This window comes from Pagrus major, chromosome 7 (assembly GCF_040436345.1).
Source record: "Pagrus major chromosome 7, Pma_NU_1.0".
NCBI lineage: Eukaryota > Metazoa > Chordata > Actinopteri > Spariformes > Sparidae > Pagrus > Pagrus major.
The window spans coordinates 12,583,517-12,598,642 of record NC_133221.1 but is presented as its reverse complement, the minus strand read 5'-3'; the positions used below and the strand labels follow the sequence as shown (position 1 = coordinate 12,598,642).

The 15,126-nt window shown below is 39.1% G+C and overlaps 1 protein-coding gene across 1 annotated transcript; it reads right to left on the bottom strand.

Annotated features, from left to right (window-relative positions):
- Positions 1–1,153: 1,153 nt before the first annotated feature.
- On the bottom strand, positions 1,154–14,812 carry top1b (DNA topoisomerase Ib). Its single transcript, XM_073470579.1, has 21 exons — positions 14,683–14,812; positions 14,362–14,386; positions 12,932–13,028; positions 12,130–12,262; positions 10,972–11,027; positions 10,723–10,827; positions 10,532–10,622; positions 10,342–10,427; positions 10,077–10,192; positions 9,857–9,978; positions 9,649–9,771; positions 9,368–9,555; positions 8,340–8,484; positions 8,101–8,244; positions 7,624–7,809; positions 7,034–7,102; positions 6,805–6,919; positions 4,780–4,907; positions 4,524–4,618; positions 4,191–4,340; positions 1,154–2,342 (listed from the first exon to the last, which is right to left on the bottom strand). The coding sequence occupies exons 1-21, from the start codon at positions 14,713–14,715 to the stop codon at positions 2,240–2,242; spliced, it is 2,310 nt and encodes a 769-aa protein (XP_073326680.1). The 5' UTR covers positions 14,716–14,812; the 3' UTR covers positions 1,154–2,239.
- Between the last annotated feature and the right edge of the window lie 314 nt (positions 14,813–15,126).

The window sequence follows — 15,126 nt, the reverse complement described above, 5'->3', positions numbered from 1 at the left end:
GTAGGCTATATGTATACTAGTTTTTTGTGTGTTTGGTTTCTTGTTTTGCTTTTTAATCTAATAAAACAAATCCATTTAAAAAAGCACTACTTTGGCTCTGACTTTGGAGATTGCATGCCACAATCTCCAAAGTCACTAGTATCTAAAGTTATCAAATAAATGTAGTGGAATAAAAAGCATGATATTTGCCTTCAAAATGTAGTGGAGTGGAGATGTAAAGTAGCGGAAAATGAACATACTCAAGTAAAGTACAAGAACCCTTAAAAATTGTACTTAAATAAAAAACATGACTGAATGAACTTAGTTACAATCCATCACTGTAAGTTTCTATCATGTTATATTTTTCATTTACTTGGATATAATTGTTATAATCAGTGACATTATTGTGATTTTATTTCAACTGAGCTAAGGCAACATAATGAGAAAACAGCCCTGCCATAAATACATTTCACCATTTATGAAACTCACAACACATATTCACTTATTCATTTCTGTTGATAATGTTTTCCGCATCTCAGAATCTCTAGCAATCATTATGTTACAATTGAACTCAGCTGTGTCATGCCTCTGCAATTGACTTCTTCAGCAACACCTTTATGCATTTATTTTGACACAATTGCTCTACTTCCGGTAATCTTGCCTCTCTCCCGCCAGCTTGACGCAGCTCGTCTCTCCAGCAGGAGCGCCTGTTATCGGCCTCTTAAAGAAGCAGACCCTCTGCTCATACTGTAGTTAGCTGTCTCCTCAACAGAAGTTACATAACCTGTATCAAAACTCATAAAGTAACGAGTAACTTAGTGGATATTCCCCCGGTGACGAATACTGCACGTTACAATGTCTGATTTACCTGTCGAAACCCAAGTTGTTAAGTTTTGTTCTCATGGCTTGAATGTTCAATTGTTGCACTTCTCTCTGGAGAAATAATCACATTACCTTTGATCAGTTCTGCAAATGGGGTTGAAATATAAGTGAAACTACAAAACAATACTGACAAGCTAATTGTTTTTGAGAAGACTAATTAGGAATAATGACCCAATAACAATGACTCTGACTTGACCAGTAACAGTTGATTGCATCTCAGCTTGCTGTTTCAATCACTTTTTTAAAACATATGAGTAGAAAAAAAAGCACAAAGTGAGGACAAAAGGGACAAGGTTGATGTTTTATTCTGAAACTACAAAGCTCAAAACAATAAGCATTCAACCACTCAGTGAGAAATGATCAAATAGCAAGAAATATTAATGACAAAAGTTAGAATATCCATTCACATTTGGAAATCAATGCAAGGAGGACACTTTCTGCTTAATCACAGCAATACAAAAAACAGCACACTACAATGATAGACTTCTGTGATCTTTTTTGGCAAAATCCACATCCCTCTCAGAACCCGCCTCTTACTGAAGGAACAGTCTCTTTTTATCTCGGACACACAAAACATTATGCGGTACTTCAGCAGTTTCAAGTGACCAAGAGGAATGTTACGTCTTGTTCATCGCAAAACTGTGGGAACAGACACACACGAGTTGCATATGAGCAATAAAGAGCTTTTTGTTGACAATGCATACAGCACACGTTTTATAAAACACTGAATCATAGTTACTGAAAATGACAAAAATATGTACATCCCTGAAATAAACTGCAAAATCAAACTAAAAGGGAATAAAAGATGACATTCGGTGTGCTAATAATTATATGAGCATAGTGCTAGGGTTTCTATTCTTCACACTGTCATCAGTCTGTCAGGCTCATTTTATTATCTTTCACACTAAAATCCCACAAATTGAAATTCATCCCATTATCTCTCATGTTGGTCCTCGCAGTCTCCCACACAAACATTTATTAATTCATTATTCTATGAGAATATAGAATTTCTCAATAAGTCTGATGGCTTACAAATTTCAGTACAGTCGTATCTGACAAAAGATAATACTAATGTGTTCATAGTTCATCGTTTGATCACGGGCAGATAGCTGCAGCTACATACACACTACTGTGATTTTATTTGAAGAGAGATGCCCTTTGGCAGCTTGGTGAAATGGTTCAGGAGTTACTTTCCTATACTCAAAACCAATCCATATATATACAGCAGGATTATTAAACTGTGGTCACAGCTCAAATAAAGTCTACGCTTCCTCCTTCACAGCCCTGCAGTAACCACAAAGTGGAATCATTTGACATCAACTACAGACCATCGTTACAATCAAAGGCATGGGTAGAAAAGGTAAAACATCAAGTGCGTTTAAAACTCGTAGTCCTTTTCGGCCATGTCGATTGCCCAGGCAAACTTCTCCCTCTGGGTTTTGTTATAGATTTTCTCAATGGGAACGGCCCATTTCTTGCACCTGGAGGGGAGAGAAGATCGACCAGTTAACAACAAAAAATGGCCGAGCTCATCCACTTCACTGGCTGCATAAGATCTAAAACCATCTGGCTCATGTGCCTTATAGTGATGTTGTTGGCACTAAGTGAACTTTGCCTGTTTAGTGCCTTTTATAATGAACTGATAGAAACCGTTTTCAAAGCAGACAGTTTGACTTGTCAATGCAGCAAAAGTACAGGTGAAACAAATGTGATTAACAAAGGTGCAGTTCAATTAAGTGAACCAGTGAGTCATGCAAACATGCACAATACCAGGACCCTGGAACTAACCCACCTAAATGAAATGAACTTGTTATCACTTGTTATTGATTACACCTGCGTCTTATTGTTTTGACTGAAAAAGTCACACTGTGGTGGTTTACTGGGACACTTGAACAGAACGGAGCCATTTCCTACAATGACGGGACAAAATGTCTGCAGTGGAGAGCTTGGCTCAACCATGTACATTTTACTTAAAGGCGGGCATTCTGGGTAAAAAACTACAAGTGATTTATTTGACTTGAAGTAAATTTGTATTATCATTTCATCAATCTTTTTAAATATTACCTTTCAGAATTTTAATCTCTTTTCCCAAACCACCCAATGCACCTTTAAACTGTATTAGTGTTTTTTTTGTGTCTGTATTGAGGTCATATAAGAAAAATGATCAAAGGCCTTTTACAATTAAATGCTAAAATTCACACTAGTTGTGCTTGACTGTTGAATGCAGTGTTAATAGAGAACAAGAATGACGAAGCTTCTGAAAAAAGGCGGTGATGAAACGGCTCGGGTTGGACTGCTCATGAATAACATAAACATAAATAAATCTAATGTTATAAATGTAAACCCAAGAGATATTCCTAAAAAAAAGTCATTGTTTTTGTCTTTTTTTTCTTCTTCTTCAACTGACTTCCTGTTAATTTTTGTACAGTCATTTTATATTAACTCCAAATAGTATGTTGTGGCAGCGAAAGCATATACTTGATATATTTAGTAGATACAATATCATGGGAAGGAGACACACTCCACCCACAGTATATACGTGAGGCAAGCTTAGTGGCTAGGTAGTAGCTAACTAAACACAAAACAAGATTATTTCCATGCTTAATTCAGGCAAAGGTTGTAGCTGTTATTTAGAATGATGTATGCTACTTATTTGATATATTCATATTTCTTTACAGTTTGAACCTACTTCACTCTCTGTATGACAGAATAACACGTCAGCCAGGCTAACAATCAACTCGGTTCAACTCGATGTATTCATCTCTGCACACATATAACTACAGTGTAGACCAGGTTCCCATGCACCACCCTACAAGAGGGGACCCCATCCCTTATGCCTTACAATTGGGCAAAACATGGAGCATTCCTGTATCCATTGTGCTTGAGGAGGAGGCTCTCCATAAATAGCTGTGGGGCATGGGTTAGGGAGGACGGACCACGGCTCCCCTTCTCTGTGGCTTGGCCCTCCATTCAGCCACAGACAGCTCCTCATTGACTTCCCACATGGAGGAAGGAGCGCTGTTTGGGGACGCTCCCTGGCTTTCAGAAACAAACCCCATTGTTCCTCGCGCTCACACGCTTTTCTTCCTCTTATTTTCCTTCTGCAGCCGTTAGCTTTTTTGCTTGTGCTGCTCCTTTTCCTACAATGCAAGAGCATTTCCTGCCTTTCTGTCACCAAGGTAGATATGCACCCCGCGCACTCACCCAGCCAGAGAAAGCAGGCCTATTAAACAGTGGGTGGTTTACTCATTTAAAGGCACTTTTTTTTGTAGTGACACCTGTAATCAAATAAGTTAGTAGCTGATAAACAGAAGTTAACACATAAATACCATGCAACAGAGATGCGTGGATCCAGGTAGTTGAGCTTGGAGGTGCCAAGAGCAATCTGCTTGTTCTCCTCTCTGTCTGTGGCCTGCACCTGGAGCTTCATCAGCTGCTCCTCTATCCTTTGGACAGCTTTACGCTTCACCTCCACAGTCCTAAAAAAGACACAAAAACACAAAGAGGGAGGCACAGAGACACATAGAGAGGAAGAATTATACAGATGGACTACACATAAAACTTTGCGGTCTTACATCACATCAGGCACAAAGTAGTTCAAGGAAGTAAGCCACGGATAGTAACAGAAGTATAACAGGTTAGCAGCACTCTGGCTTTCTTACTTTTTGCTCTTGTCATCATGGGAAGCCTTGTGATCAGCCTTGGCAGCCTTTAGCTGCTTCCTGGCTGCTGACAGCTGATTCTGTTTCTCGTCAATCTGCAAACACAACAAACACGAGCTGAGTGATGACGAAAATCTGCATCATATCTTAACTTTTCATAGTGGCAAAATAATCAAAGTTTTCTCCATAGTCACCAAGACATAACTACTTGTGGAGGGTAGACAAAACTGAAGAATGGTGGAACACAGGGGTTTACCTTGGTCTGAAGATTTTGCATGGACTTCTCAAATGTTTTTGGTGGAGCTCTCTGGTGGTTACAGAGGATGGCCACTGCCCGGTTGGCTCGGTTGTATGACAGGACTTTGGCTGGGATGCTGTCATCAGCTGGAGACGCAAAAATGACACAACAACGCAGGAGAAGTACTTTAAAATTAAAATTTAAAATTTGAAATCAATGAGACAAATTTTGCATTTAAAGGCACCATTATTCTAAATTCCCGTACCAGAGACCAGGTACCGTACAAATAAATCACTAGTGTGGTACCTGTTATTAATGTAATTACACAAAAACGCTCAAAATATAGTTATTAAGTGACTGAGCAGGCATCCAAAGTTGGTATGTGTTAATTATGTATCTGTAGGGTTCAATCAAAGCCCACCCTCTTTCATCTCTTCTTCTACAATGCTATTCGCTTAAAGCTACAGTAAACTAAGCTGATACCCTCTTGCCTGTTATTTATCTGATCTGTGTGGACACTGGCACAGTTTTATTAACATGGATGCTCTGCTTTATTATCTGTCCCTATCAGGTATTTTTATAGTACATAGACGTATGTTCCATGTTGAATATTTTTACAACCAAGCCCTTTGTAGCTGCTGTGGGATAGAAGCGAGAGCGGACAGATTTATTTACTTAAAGGTTTTGCTTTATTATCGGTCCTTATCAGAATAGACAGATATAAACTCCTATAGGTCCTTTTGCCACGGCCTCTTCATTTCTAACAAACACAGGACAGAAGCCACTGGTTACAAACTCACATGCACTGTATAACTGAAGAGAACCATTATCCATAAAACCCGAATGCTATTCATTTTTTAACTTCACAGGTATTTACTTATTTAATGGATCTTGGTTTTTTTATATGAACCATCTTTAATAAATGGTTCATTCATAGTTAATTAATTTCACTGTTAACAAACAAAAAAAATGCTTTATGAACCATTTATTAAGCAATTGTAAAGTTTTATAATCAGTTGGAACTTTATAAAGGCCATCTAAATAATGTTTATAGATGAACTACACAGTATTTAATAACAATTTACAAAGAATGATCAACATCAGTTGCAACTTTACAGTAAAGAACTGCTTAATAAATGGTTTCTAAATCATTTCATTGTTTGTTTCAGAGAAACAACTATTAACTCAAGTTTAAATGACCAGAAAAGTAGCAATTATTACTGATGGTTATTATAAAGTGTTGCTGATAAACAATGTTGGGAAGGTTACTTTTGATTTGTAAAAGAATACAGATTATTATTTATCATTATTTATTTAAAATGTTTTTATCAGAGTAAGTAACTTATTACATATGATTCCTTTTTGATTACTTTCCTAATAAATGTTTCAAACTGGGCAATAAACAAGGCATTCCTGTTAGTTGAAAGCAAAGGTGCAAAGCAAAATAATTAATTTATATTCTACACATAATATATACATCTACATATATTTACCTAAATGAATATATTTGGATGTAACCCCTTTGTAATCACCAACATTTTGAGTGGTGACGGTAATTTAGATTAGATTTTACCACAGCGACTGTAACAGATTACAATAACATTTATTTTGTTTACATATATTTTGTTGGTCTCCAGGCCTCTACTGATCCAAAAAACAATTATTTTGTCTTTTTAAAGATGGTTAATATATCTCTTAGACATCCATACATATTTAGGGAAAAAAACAACAACATGCAATCCCACAATTTAATCTTGCTATGTGTTCTATAAAAACACTTACTGTATATGCTGCAAGTTGTGTAAAAATTAAAATCCTATTAAAATTTTAAGTTCATAAATAAAGTGTGAAAAAAATTATTTTTCATGTCTGCACATGTCTGTCTCTCACTTGACACTGCAGAACATCAAACTACTGAGTCTGAAGGTTGTGGAAAAACATTAAAGTGTGATTAAAGAGTGAAAAGTTTTAACTGTGCTTAGAAAGTATTTGGGCATCATTCAAGTGAGTTGTGTGTGACTGACTGAAGCTGCAGTTACTCACAGCAGGAGAGCTCCTTGAGTTGCTGCTGCAGGGTGATGGAGGCATTGTAGGTACGAAAGACCTTAGCTGTCAGGCCATCCATCAGCTCCTGTAAGTGCTTGTTCAGAATCGAAGTCTGCAGGAGACAGACAACGAGTAAGACAGGAGGGAAAGAGGAAACAGAGTGACACAGGCAATACAACTAGAAATGTAAACACTTCATTTTTATAATTATCTGTGTGTTTCTTACATTCAGTCTGTCAAAGAGGTCATCTTCAGGCTGCTTGTTTTCCAGGAAGAGCTGAAGGTTTTTAAAGACCTGATAAGAAATCAGAAAAGACTTATTTAGCATTAGCTCACTTACATTTAACACTTCAGACTTGAGTGTTCAGGGATGCACAATCACATTTCTGCCAGATGGGGGTGCTATAAAATTTCTGCTCATGATGACAAGAGCCAGTGGTTTATTATAGGTTAATGTGGCTTTTGTACATTCCTCTATGTCTAAGAGGTGATGCAGAGAGGAAGTGTAGCCAAATAGACGGTGTCCAGGCATGCTGAAGAATATGTGGCTGTAAACTGAACACGTCTGGGTGCATATGTGTTTGTGTGTCTGTACACTCCGGTAATAGCAGGAAACAGACCACCCTCTGAAGGAGAGCTGACGGAAGGCTTTTAGTGCCTGATCACCTGTCTGTGCAAACATCCTCCTCAGCGTAGCAACTCCTTATCTCGTTAACACCAAACTCACATATTTGTCAAATACACACCCAGCACCACCCTCATAAAACCTCATTAAAGATGTCCTTTTCTCCCCTCACTGTCCCGTCCCTCTCTTACCCTCTTCTCCACGGGAATCTTGTTGTAGTAACGGATGGAGTCCTTTCCCAAGAAGTCAAACTCCACCACGTACTCCTGGTCGTCCATCTTGGGGTACAGTTTGATGTGCTCCACTCGCAGCGAGCAGCAGCCCACCGTGTCCGCAGTCTCACCTTCCTCCTTTTCGTTACCTGCCCTCAGCGCGAGCTACAGGGGAAAAACAGCATGTTGTGTTCTTTATGTGTAACATTTTTGTCAGGATTCAGTCACTTATACCGAGAGTATACCAGTATTTCTCCAGGTGGGATAAAGGGTGCTCTTGTGGTTAATGGGTCTGTAGTATAATTAAAATAGTAAATTTTAGCTTTTCATTGCTAGGTAACATCGAGGGTAACCTGACTCTGCACCCAGTGTGAAAGGGGTAAAGTATATGCTGGTGTTTCTAATGATTTTTCCTCTGTTGTTCTGTGTTTCATCATTTACTGTATCTCTCTTCACCTTGTCTATGAAATACAGAGCCACAGCTCTCTGCCTGATCCTCATCTCTTTTGACTTCCAGTCTTCTCTATACTGGTTACGGATGCGATCCACGCACTTCTTCAACCGTCGAGCAGTCTCATATTTCTGCCAGTCCTTCTCCCCCTGCACACACAAACAGTTAAATCAATAGAGAAACAGACGGATGCGTGAAATATTTAAATTCATAAACGGGTTAGGATTAAGTTCAGCCACTGTACCTTGATCCTGGAGCTGGGATTCAACATGATGTACTTGATGGAACCCTGAATGTTCTCCGTCCAAGATACCAGCCAGGTCACCTTGTTGTCATGACGAACCTCCTTCCATTTTGTCCCTGGGGGAGGTTTAGGTTGCTTGGAGTCCCTACAGAAAAAGAGGCAGGTTTTCCTATGAATGAATAGGTACTAGTGTTTTACACTTTTCCCCTTATGTATATTTTACACAGTATTTACCACTAGTTGGTACATTTCTTTGGGTGCAGTGTGACTGTGATTGTATGTGTTAAGGTACAATAAATAAAATGTATTACAGACCGGAAACGTCTATCTACTTCAACAAAATATTTGTTTTTTTTCCAACTTAATGGACCAGTGTAAGATTAAGTTTCTATAGTGAACACGACAGCGATGAGACAAAAGTGTACAGAGAAATGTTACTGTAAAACAAACCCCATTATGACTAGAATGTGGGGGTCCACATGTCCTCCCAGGGTCGTGTTATTGTTTGCACACACACAGTGTACTCAAACAGGAAGACTACCTTTGACACAGTGCCGGCATGTGTGCGAGTGCATGTCAGCGATACATCTGCCATACAAACCACATGCAGCAGCACGTACGTGGTTTTTGCAATGTCTCTGTGATGGCAACTGAATGCTATAAATTAGCCTTTTCATAAACTTGCTCCCTCACAAGCACACTGCCCCTGAGGCATGGAATGATAGAGATAAGAAGAAAAAGATCCCCATTGTCTATAAATAAATAAATCCAGTACTACATGGCAGTTAGCAGATGGCAGGGGGGATGCAAGGAAAGAAAATAAGTTGGGTCAAGAATAGGAGAAGGAATGTGAGGTATACAGTATTACACCTTACCCTTAGAATTCATGTACTACTCCCACAATGTGCTTAACCTCACCTACAATGGTTTGACAGAGCCACCTTGTGGTAAAAAGTCAGAACTAGACATAATATTAACATAAAAACTAAGGTAAAATGGAAATATGCAGTGGTGGTGAGATTACCCACTTGCTACAGTTAATAATGATGTCTTCAGGTCTGATGCGTCGCTTAAGCATGCCCATCTTCGGATGATCGCCTCGTCCTCGGAAGAGGCCTGGCGGCTCGATGCGGAAGTTTCCGATCCTTTCCTTGTGGTTGTCCATGATGCAGAAACCATACTCCTGGAGGATTCTCTCATTCTCTTCTTTGATTTTCTACAGTGTAGTGTGCAGAAATATTAAAAGGCAATGCAAAGATTTTACGATGTTTTTTTAGGGTTGGGAGGGTGTGCATGAATGCAGGCCTACCAGTTTTTCGTCTTTTGACATCTGTTTCCTAGCTTCTGATTGGGCCTTGAAGTATTCACTCATCTCACCGAAGTTGCACTTGTTCAGGTCGGTGATCTTTGATTTCTCCTCTGATGTCATTTCCTAAAATAGATCAGGTGACATCTGAAGCATGCTCCATGAAAATACTTGAACCTCACAGCCACACCCAACATCTTGATCTCCTCACCTTTCTCCAGTCTTTATAGAAGTTCTTCCTGAAGATGTCCTTAGTGGTGTACTCATGATCCAACATCTTGGCAAAAAAAGTAGCTACCTCCTCAGCAGGAGGATTAAGTTTCATAGGCTTACCTAATAAAATACAAATACAGACAAATCCCATTGCAAGTCTTGACCGAACAAAATGAATAAAACATTACAAATTAATTTTTGTACACAAACAGACTCACCATCATAGTAAAACTTGACTTTGTCAGGCAAAGGTTCATACGGAGGGGCAAACACTGGACCTTTATGCTCAAGGAAGCGCCATTTGGAGCCATCAGTATATCTTTCCTCCTCCCACCTTATCACCACAAACAACAACAAAACACAACTCCTGAGAGAGAAGACAAATATGGTATCTTCTTCTGAGTAGCTGTTTATATCAGCTGACTGTGCTTGTGTGTGCAATTTCCTCAGGATAGGAACTATTTGTCACCACAATGATCTCACCATTTCCACTTCTCCTCTTCTTCTTTTTTGGATTTCTTTCCCTCTGTTACCTTTTTGTCTTTTGTCTTCTTTTTGGGCTTGATGTCCTAAGACCAGTGAAAAGAACGGAATAAATCTGGAGAACAGCTAACAGTGCAACCAGGGGAATATTAGAATGTATTCATCAAAACATTATTAAAACGCAATGAACCTCATCCTCCTCGTCCTCTTCGTACTCATGTTTCCTCTTCTTGGCCTTTTTGTCATGTTCTGTTTTGACTTTTTTGGGCTTGTATTCACATCTGTAAGCAAATGTATTGATAATGTAACTGTATCTCATTTGACAGAATCAACAGTGACAAACAGGAGGCACAGATCTAGTTTGATTTGTAGGATACTCACTCTTCATCATCATACTCTCGTTTGGAGGTCTTGTTGTGTTGGGGAGAGGGGTAGAAGCCGTTGTCTTCTTCAGGCTCGCTCTTAATAACAGCAGGGCTTGTATCTCTGAGGTATACATCGAAGACATTGAACTGCACATTAGTAAAGCAATATCCTACTAATCATGACCAAGCAATGTCTAAACCTGTTGTAACTTCTTTATAATGACTTTTAATTCCACATCAGACACAACAAAGCGATGGTGTTTACCTTACGTATCCATTTTCTTTCTCCTTTTTAGGCCTGTCTGGGTGGGATGATTTGATCTGTGAGACACAGAGAAATATATATTAGCACATCTCTTGGTCTTCCCACCTTTAAACAATGTTCAAACAGTCTGAAATTTTACTAATAGGCAGAGTTCATGGAAGGCTATAGGGGCCACCTGTGTTGTTATCAGTTTTATGTTTTGTTTTCTCATCTGGTCAATCTCTGGAAGACAGAATTATTTCCAAATTATTGAGTGTTCATGAGGAAACAAAGCTTTTAAGTTAAAGCAACATTATGCAACTATCTTACCTTAAAATAACAGCTTCAACAAGTCATTTTGATGATACAGTGACTTGCTCGAGGCAGAGTGCAGTGCAGAGTGTTGGTGTTTACACCTTGACAGAGTACTGCAGTAATGAGTCCAAAAACCCAGAAATAAGTTTGCATTTTTGCACTTCCAGTTCCCTTGTCTCAAAGTCAATGGGTATTTTGAATTGATTTTCCGTTAGATACCTGAAATAAGGTCTGTGGTTGGAATATTTTCATGTTTTGTCCTATGACATAGAATACCCCAGTAAATACCCCACATTTAAATTATACAATGTTTAAAAAAAGGTGGTTGCTAACAACTGGCTAAATGAGACTCAAGAGGTTGTCAGGGACATTAAATGTCATCACTCAGAGAATGGGGATCGTGCTGTAGTTCATTTATGGCCTAACATTAGCTTTTTACTTCTGGTGATTTCATTTACGCTTCAAAAAAAGAATAAAAGTGATGTAATCCATGAAGATTATCTTGCTGAACAAAACGTGTAAGTATCATCAAATTATGTTTGCCACAGAGCTTATTTTTGGCAATAATCCAAAATCTAATGGCCAACTACAGACGAGCTGGACTTGTTGCTGTTGAATAGTAAGTAATATTAATTGACTTGCTAAGTTATCTGTCTTGTAATGTTGCACTTGCTTGATGTTTGGTAGTGTCAGCAAAGCTGTCAACTGGCTGGTTTTTGATCATAGTCAAAGTCCCCCCATTTCAGTGGTTAAGTCGATAGCATGTTATAGCCAGCTTATTGGCTAGAACATGGTTTCAAGACATAACATACAACATAACATACAGTTTTTCACGAAACACAGACTGACAACCTATAAACAAACCTTCTCTTCTCTCCTCTTCTCTTTGTCCTTGTCTTTCTCTTTGTGTTTTTCCCTATGCTTGTCTGAGCTGCCGTCACTGTGCCTCAGCTTCTCTTTGTCTCTGTGTTTCTTCTCAGAGTGCTCCTTATGCTCGCTGGGTCCCAGAAGCCACAGGGGTCAGAGATCAAGTGCAAGAGGTCAGATGTGGTCCAGATGCACAGAGTCAAAAGATGTCACAGACAAAAGTATCAGACACCAGCACTATAAACTTGACCATTTTTTAACAAACAATGTCAGTGTCTGCCAATAAGAAAGGCTCAAAGTCTGACTCTACTAACATCCTGCATCCCACAAGTATTCCAACCACACGAAAAGAAAACATGAAGACTGTTTCACAATGGTTCAGATTACTAATGCTCTGCAGATGTCATTAATAAAAGTGGATTTCATGGCGTGCTTGTGAAGTATGTTTGCTGATTTAACCTCCAAGCGACCCACATGAAACAGTCTTTTATGTTTTAACTGGCAAATCTGTATCCAAAATGCATGTAATTTATCATTATCATCTTCATTAAAGACTCAGTTATGACAACAGAATTTATAAAAAAAGTAAATGCAATATTTATACAGACAATATACTTAAAGGATTGTGTATGTATAACACTGAAAAAGCATCACTTCATGGGCTGCAGGCAACTTAAATGCACGGATAATGGTATAGGGCTAAAGAAACTGACATTGCTCAGTTCATATGCAAAAAAATCAACTTCAGTTTTGTCTGGTATTTAAAGAAAATCACAAGAGGGAGCTGCAGATATCCCACCTGTTGCTGTGCTTCAATTTCTCTCTCTCCTTGTCTTTCTTGTGGTCTTTGTGTCTGTGTTCCTTGTCTTTGTGCTTGTCTTTATGTTTGTGAGAGTCTACGATACAAAAGGAGAGATCAACTACTTCAGCAGCGTTAAAAGAAAACAGGAACAAACACACATTTACTGAACTAGGATTTGTATTGACGCAAGCTGACAGAGAAAAAAAAGCATCCTCCGTATTTCTTTTACATTTTGCCATGCTGTTGAAAGTCATTCTCTGCATCACGCCCAACATGTGTTTGCTTGTCAACCTACAATCCCCTTCTACAACCCCCATCTTTACCCTACAGAACACACCTGTGTGGTGTTACTTTAATATTTGCCACAACTAAATCCTCACAAAATTGTCTAATTTTTAGCAGCAGGCTTTAATCTAATTTTTTTAAAAATAGTTTTTAAAATGGAAAATATGATGAGATTCTGCTTGAGAGGAGAGGCTGTTTTCATCCTCTCAGTGCAGCTAGTGAAATGATTAAGCTGCACTAATGACTGTACACCAGTCTTCAAGATTAAAATGTTTCCTGCTGGGTGAACTCCCTCCTGAGATAGATCTTGGCTTGGCTTGATCATCACCTCGTGGCGCCCTGTTGTCATGGCACTTTAATAACGGGTATTATTATCATCTGTATGAAACAGCAACACACATCCCACTTATAAACTAAATCAATTCCCACACACTGCTCTGCTTTCCATCATATTATGCAGCAAATTAAGCCTGCATGAAAAAAAAAAAAAAAAAAAAGTGCTCTCAACTTTGCAAGAGTGAAGAACACTATGGAGGCTTTAATTTGTGCAAAAAATGACTTCTCAAGGCTTTTTAAAATAATGTTAGTGCAACTTTTCTTTTTCTGTCACTTCAAGTTTCTAAACTCGTGTGTGAGCGTTCCCTGTTGGCGGTGCAGATAAATGTACCAGCCAGCACAGAGATGGAGGCAGAGGGCAGCCGATGGGGGAGATACAGGCGGCGAGAGGCGATAAGTTCCCAGCCATCGCCTCCATATCACGGCAGACAGTTGGCTCTCCTATCGGCGCTCTGGCTGCTACGTACAGAAAAAGAAAATGGCGCAGAGACTAAGTCCTCAGCCCCAATTCTGCCACTTTCGGCTCCAAAATTCGTTGTAATTGCACGTCCTTTTCACCACACTGGAGCATGCAAAATAAACACGATGCCATGCCCTTTCGGAATAGCCCTGCAGGTTAAAAAACCGAGGGTCGCAAGTGTACATTACAGACCCTCTTTTTGAACAATAGCCGCAAGAGAGTGGAGGAGAAGGGACTTAGTCTCTGGGACGCCATTTCTGTCCTTTAAAAACTAACAGTAGACAGATCGGGATTTCGACTGGAAATCAGAAGAAATATGAATAAAAATCCTCATGAGAGGACCTACCGCTTCCTTTAGATCCGGAATTGGCCTGCAAATTGATAAAAAAGATGTTTTTAATATTAATATTTTGAAAATGCCGGTAGCTCGGTTATTCAAGTTTCAATTGGCGTACAAACGTACCGTTGTATTTTTGCGAAAATGAAATAAAATCCAACAATTATATCAAAGTTTTCACTCAAATAACAAACACAGCAGCGCAACTTATTACGTTAGCTAACGTTTAGTCACCGTTATTTCATATCATGACGATTAATACGCGCCAGTTATAACCGAGGAATTGATACAAACTGAGCAAAGGCGTGAAAATATTGAGCAACAATGTACCTGAGAGTCTCCATGTCCATGATCCCCGCTCATGGTAAAGTTGTTTTTGTTTGTAGAGCAGGTGAAGTTGTGACAGCGGACAGCTGTTCAGGATGCGAGGCTCAGGGAACCCTCACTGACACACTGGAATGGAGTCCCAGCGTTTACTGACTGCGCATGCTCACAACCTCACAGCACCGAGAGGACTACCTACACCAGTATCAAAATGTCAAACCAGTTATGGCAGAATGGATAGCTTAAATATTATTATATTCATATAGGAGACATGTTTATAGTCCACATATAGCTGAGTTAAAAATATCCATCTCCTGAAGCATCATGTGCCTTCAGTGCTTTAATCTCTCTTCACCTTAATGGAGTCCTGACTTTTAATTCCACACTCTGCCTCCTACTTGTGCTTATCAATAATACAGGACATTAATGCAGGACTGGTAAGAATTATCA

Coding starts and splice junctions, on each gene's coding strand:
- top1b (XM_073470579.1), bottom strand. CDS start 14,715: ATGAGCGGGGATCATGGACATGGAGACTCTCAG. Junction 11,028..12,129: donor AGAAGAGGAGAGAAGAGAAG/GTTTGTTTATAG, acceptor TGTGTCTCACAG/ATCAAATCATCCCACCCAGA. Junction 4,619..4,779: donor TGCAAAATCTTCAGACCAAG/GTAAACCCCTGT, acceptor TTGTGTTTGCAG/ATTGACGAGAAACAGAATCA.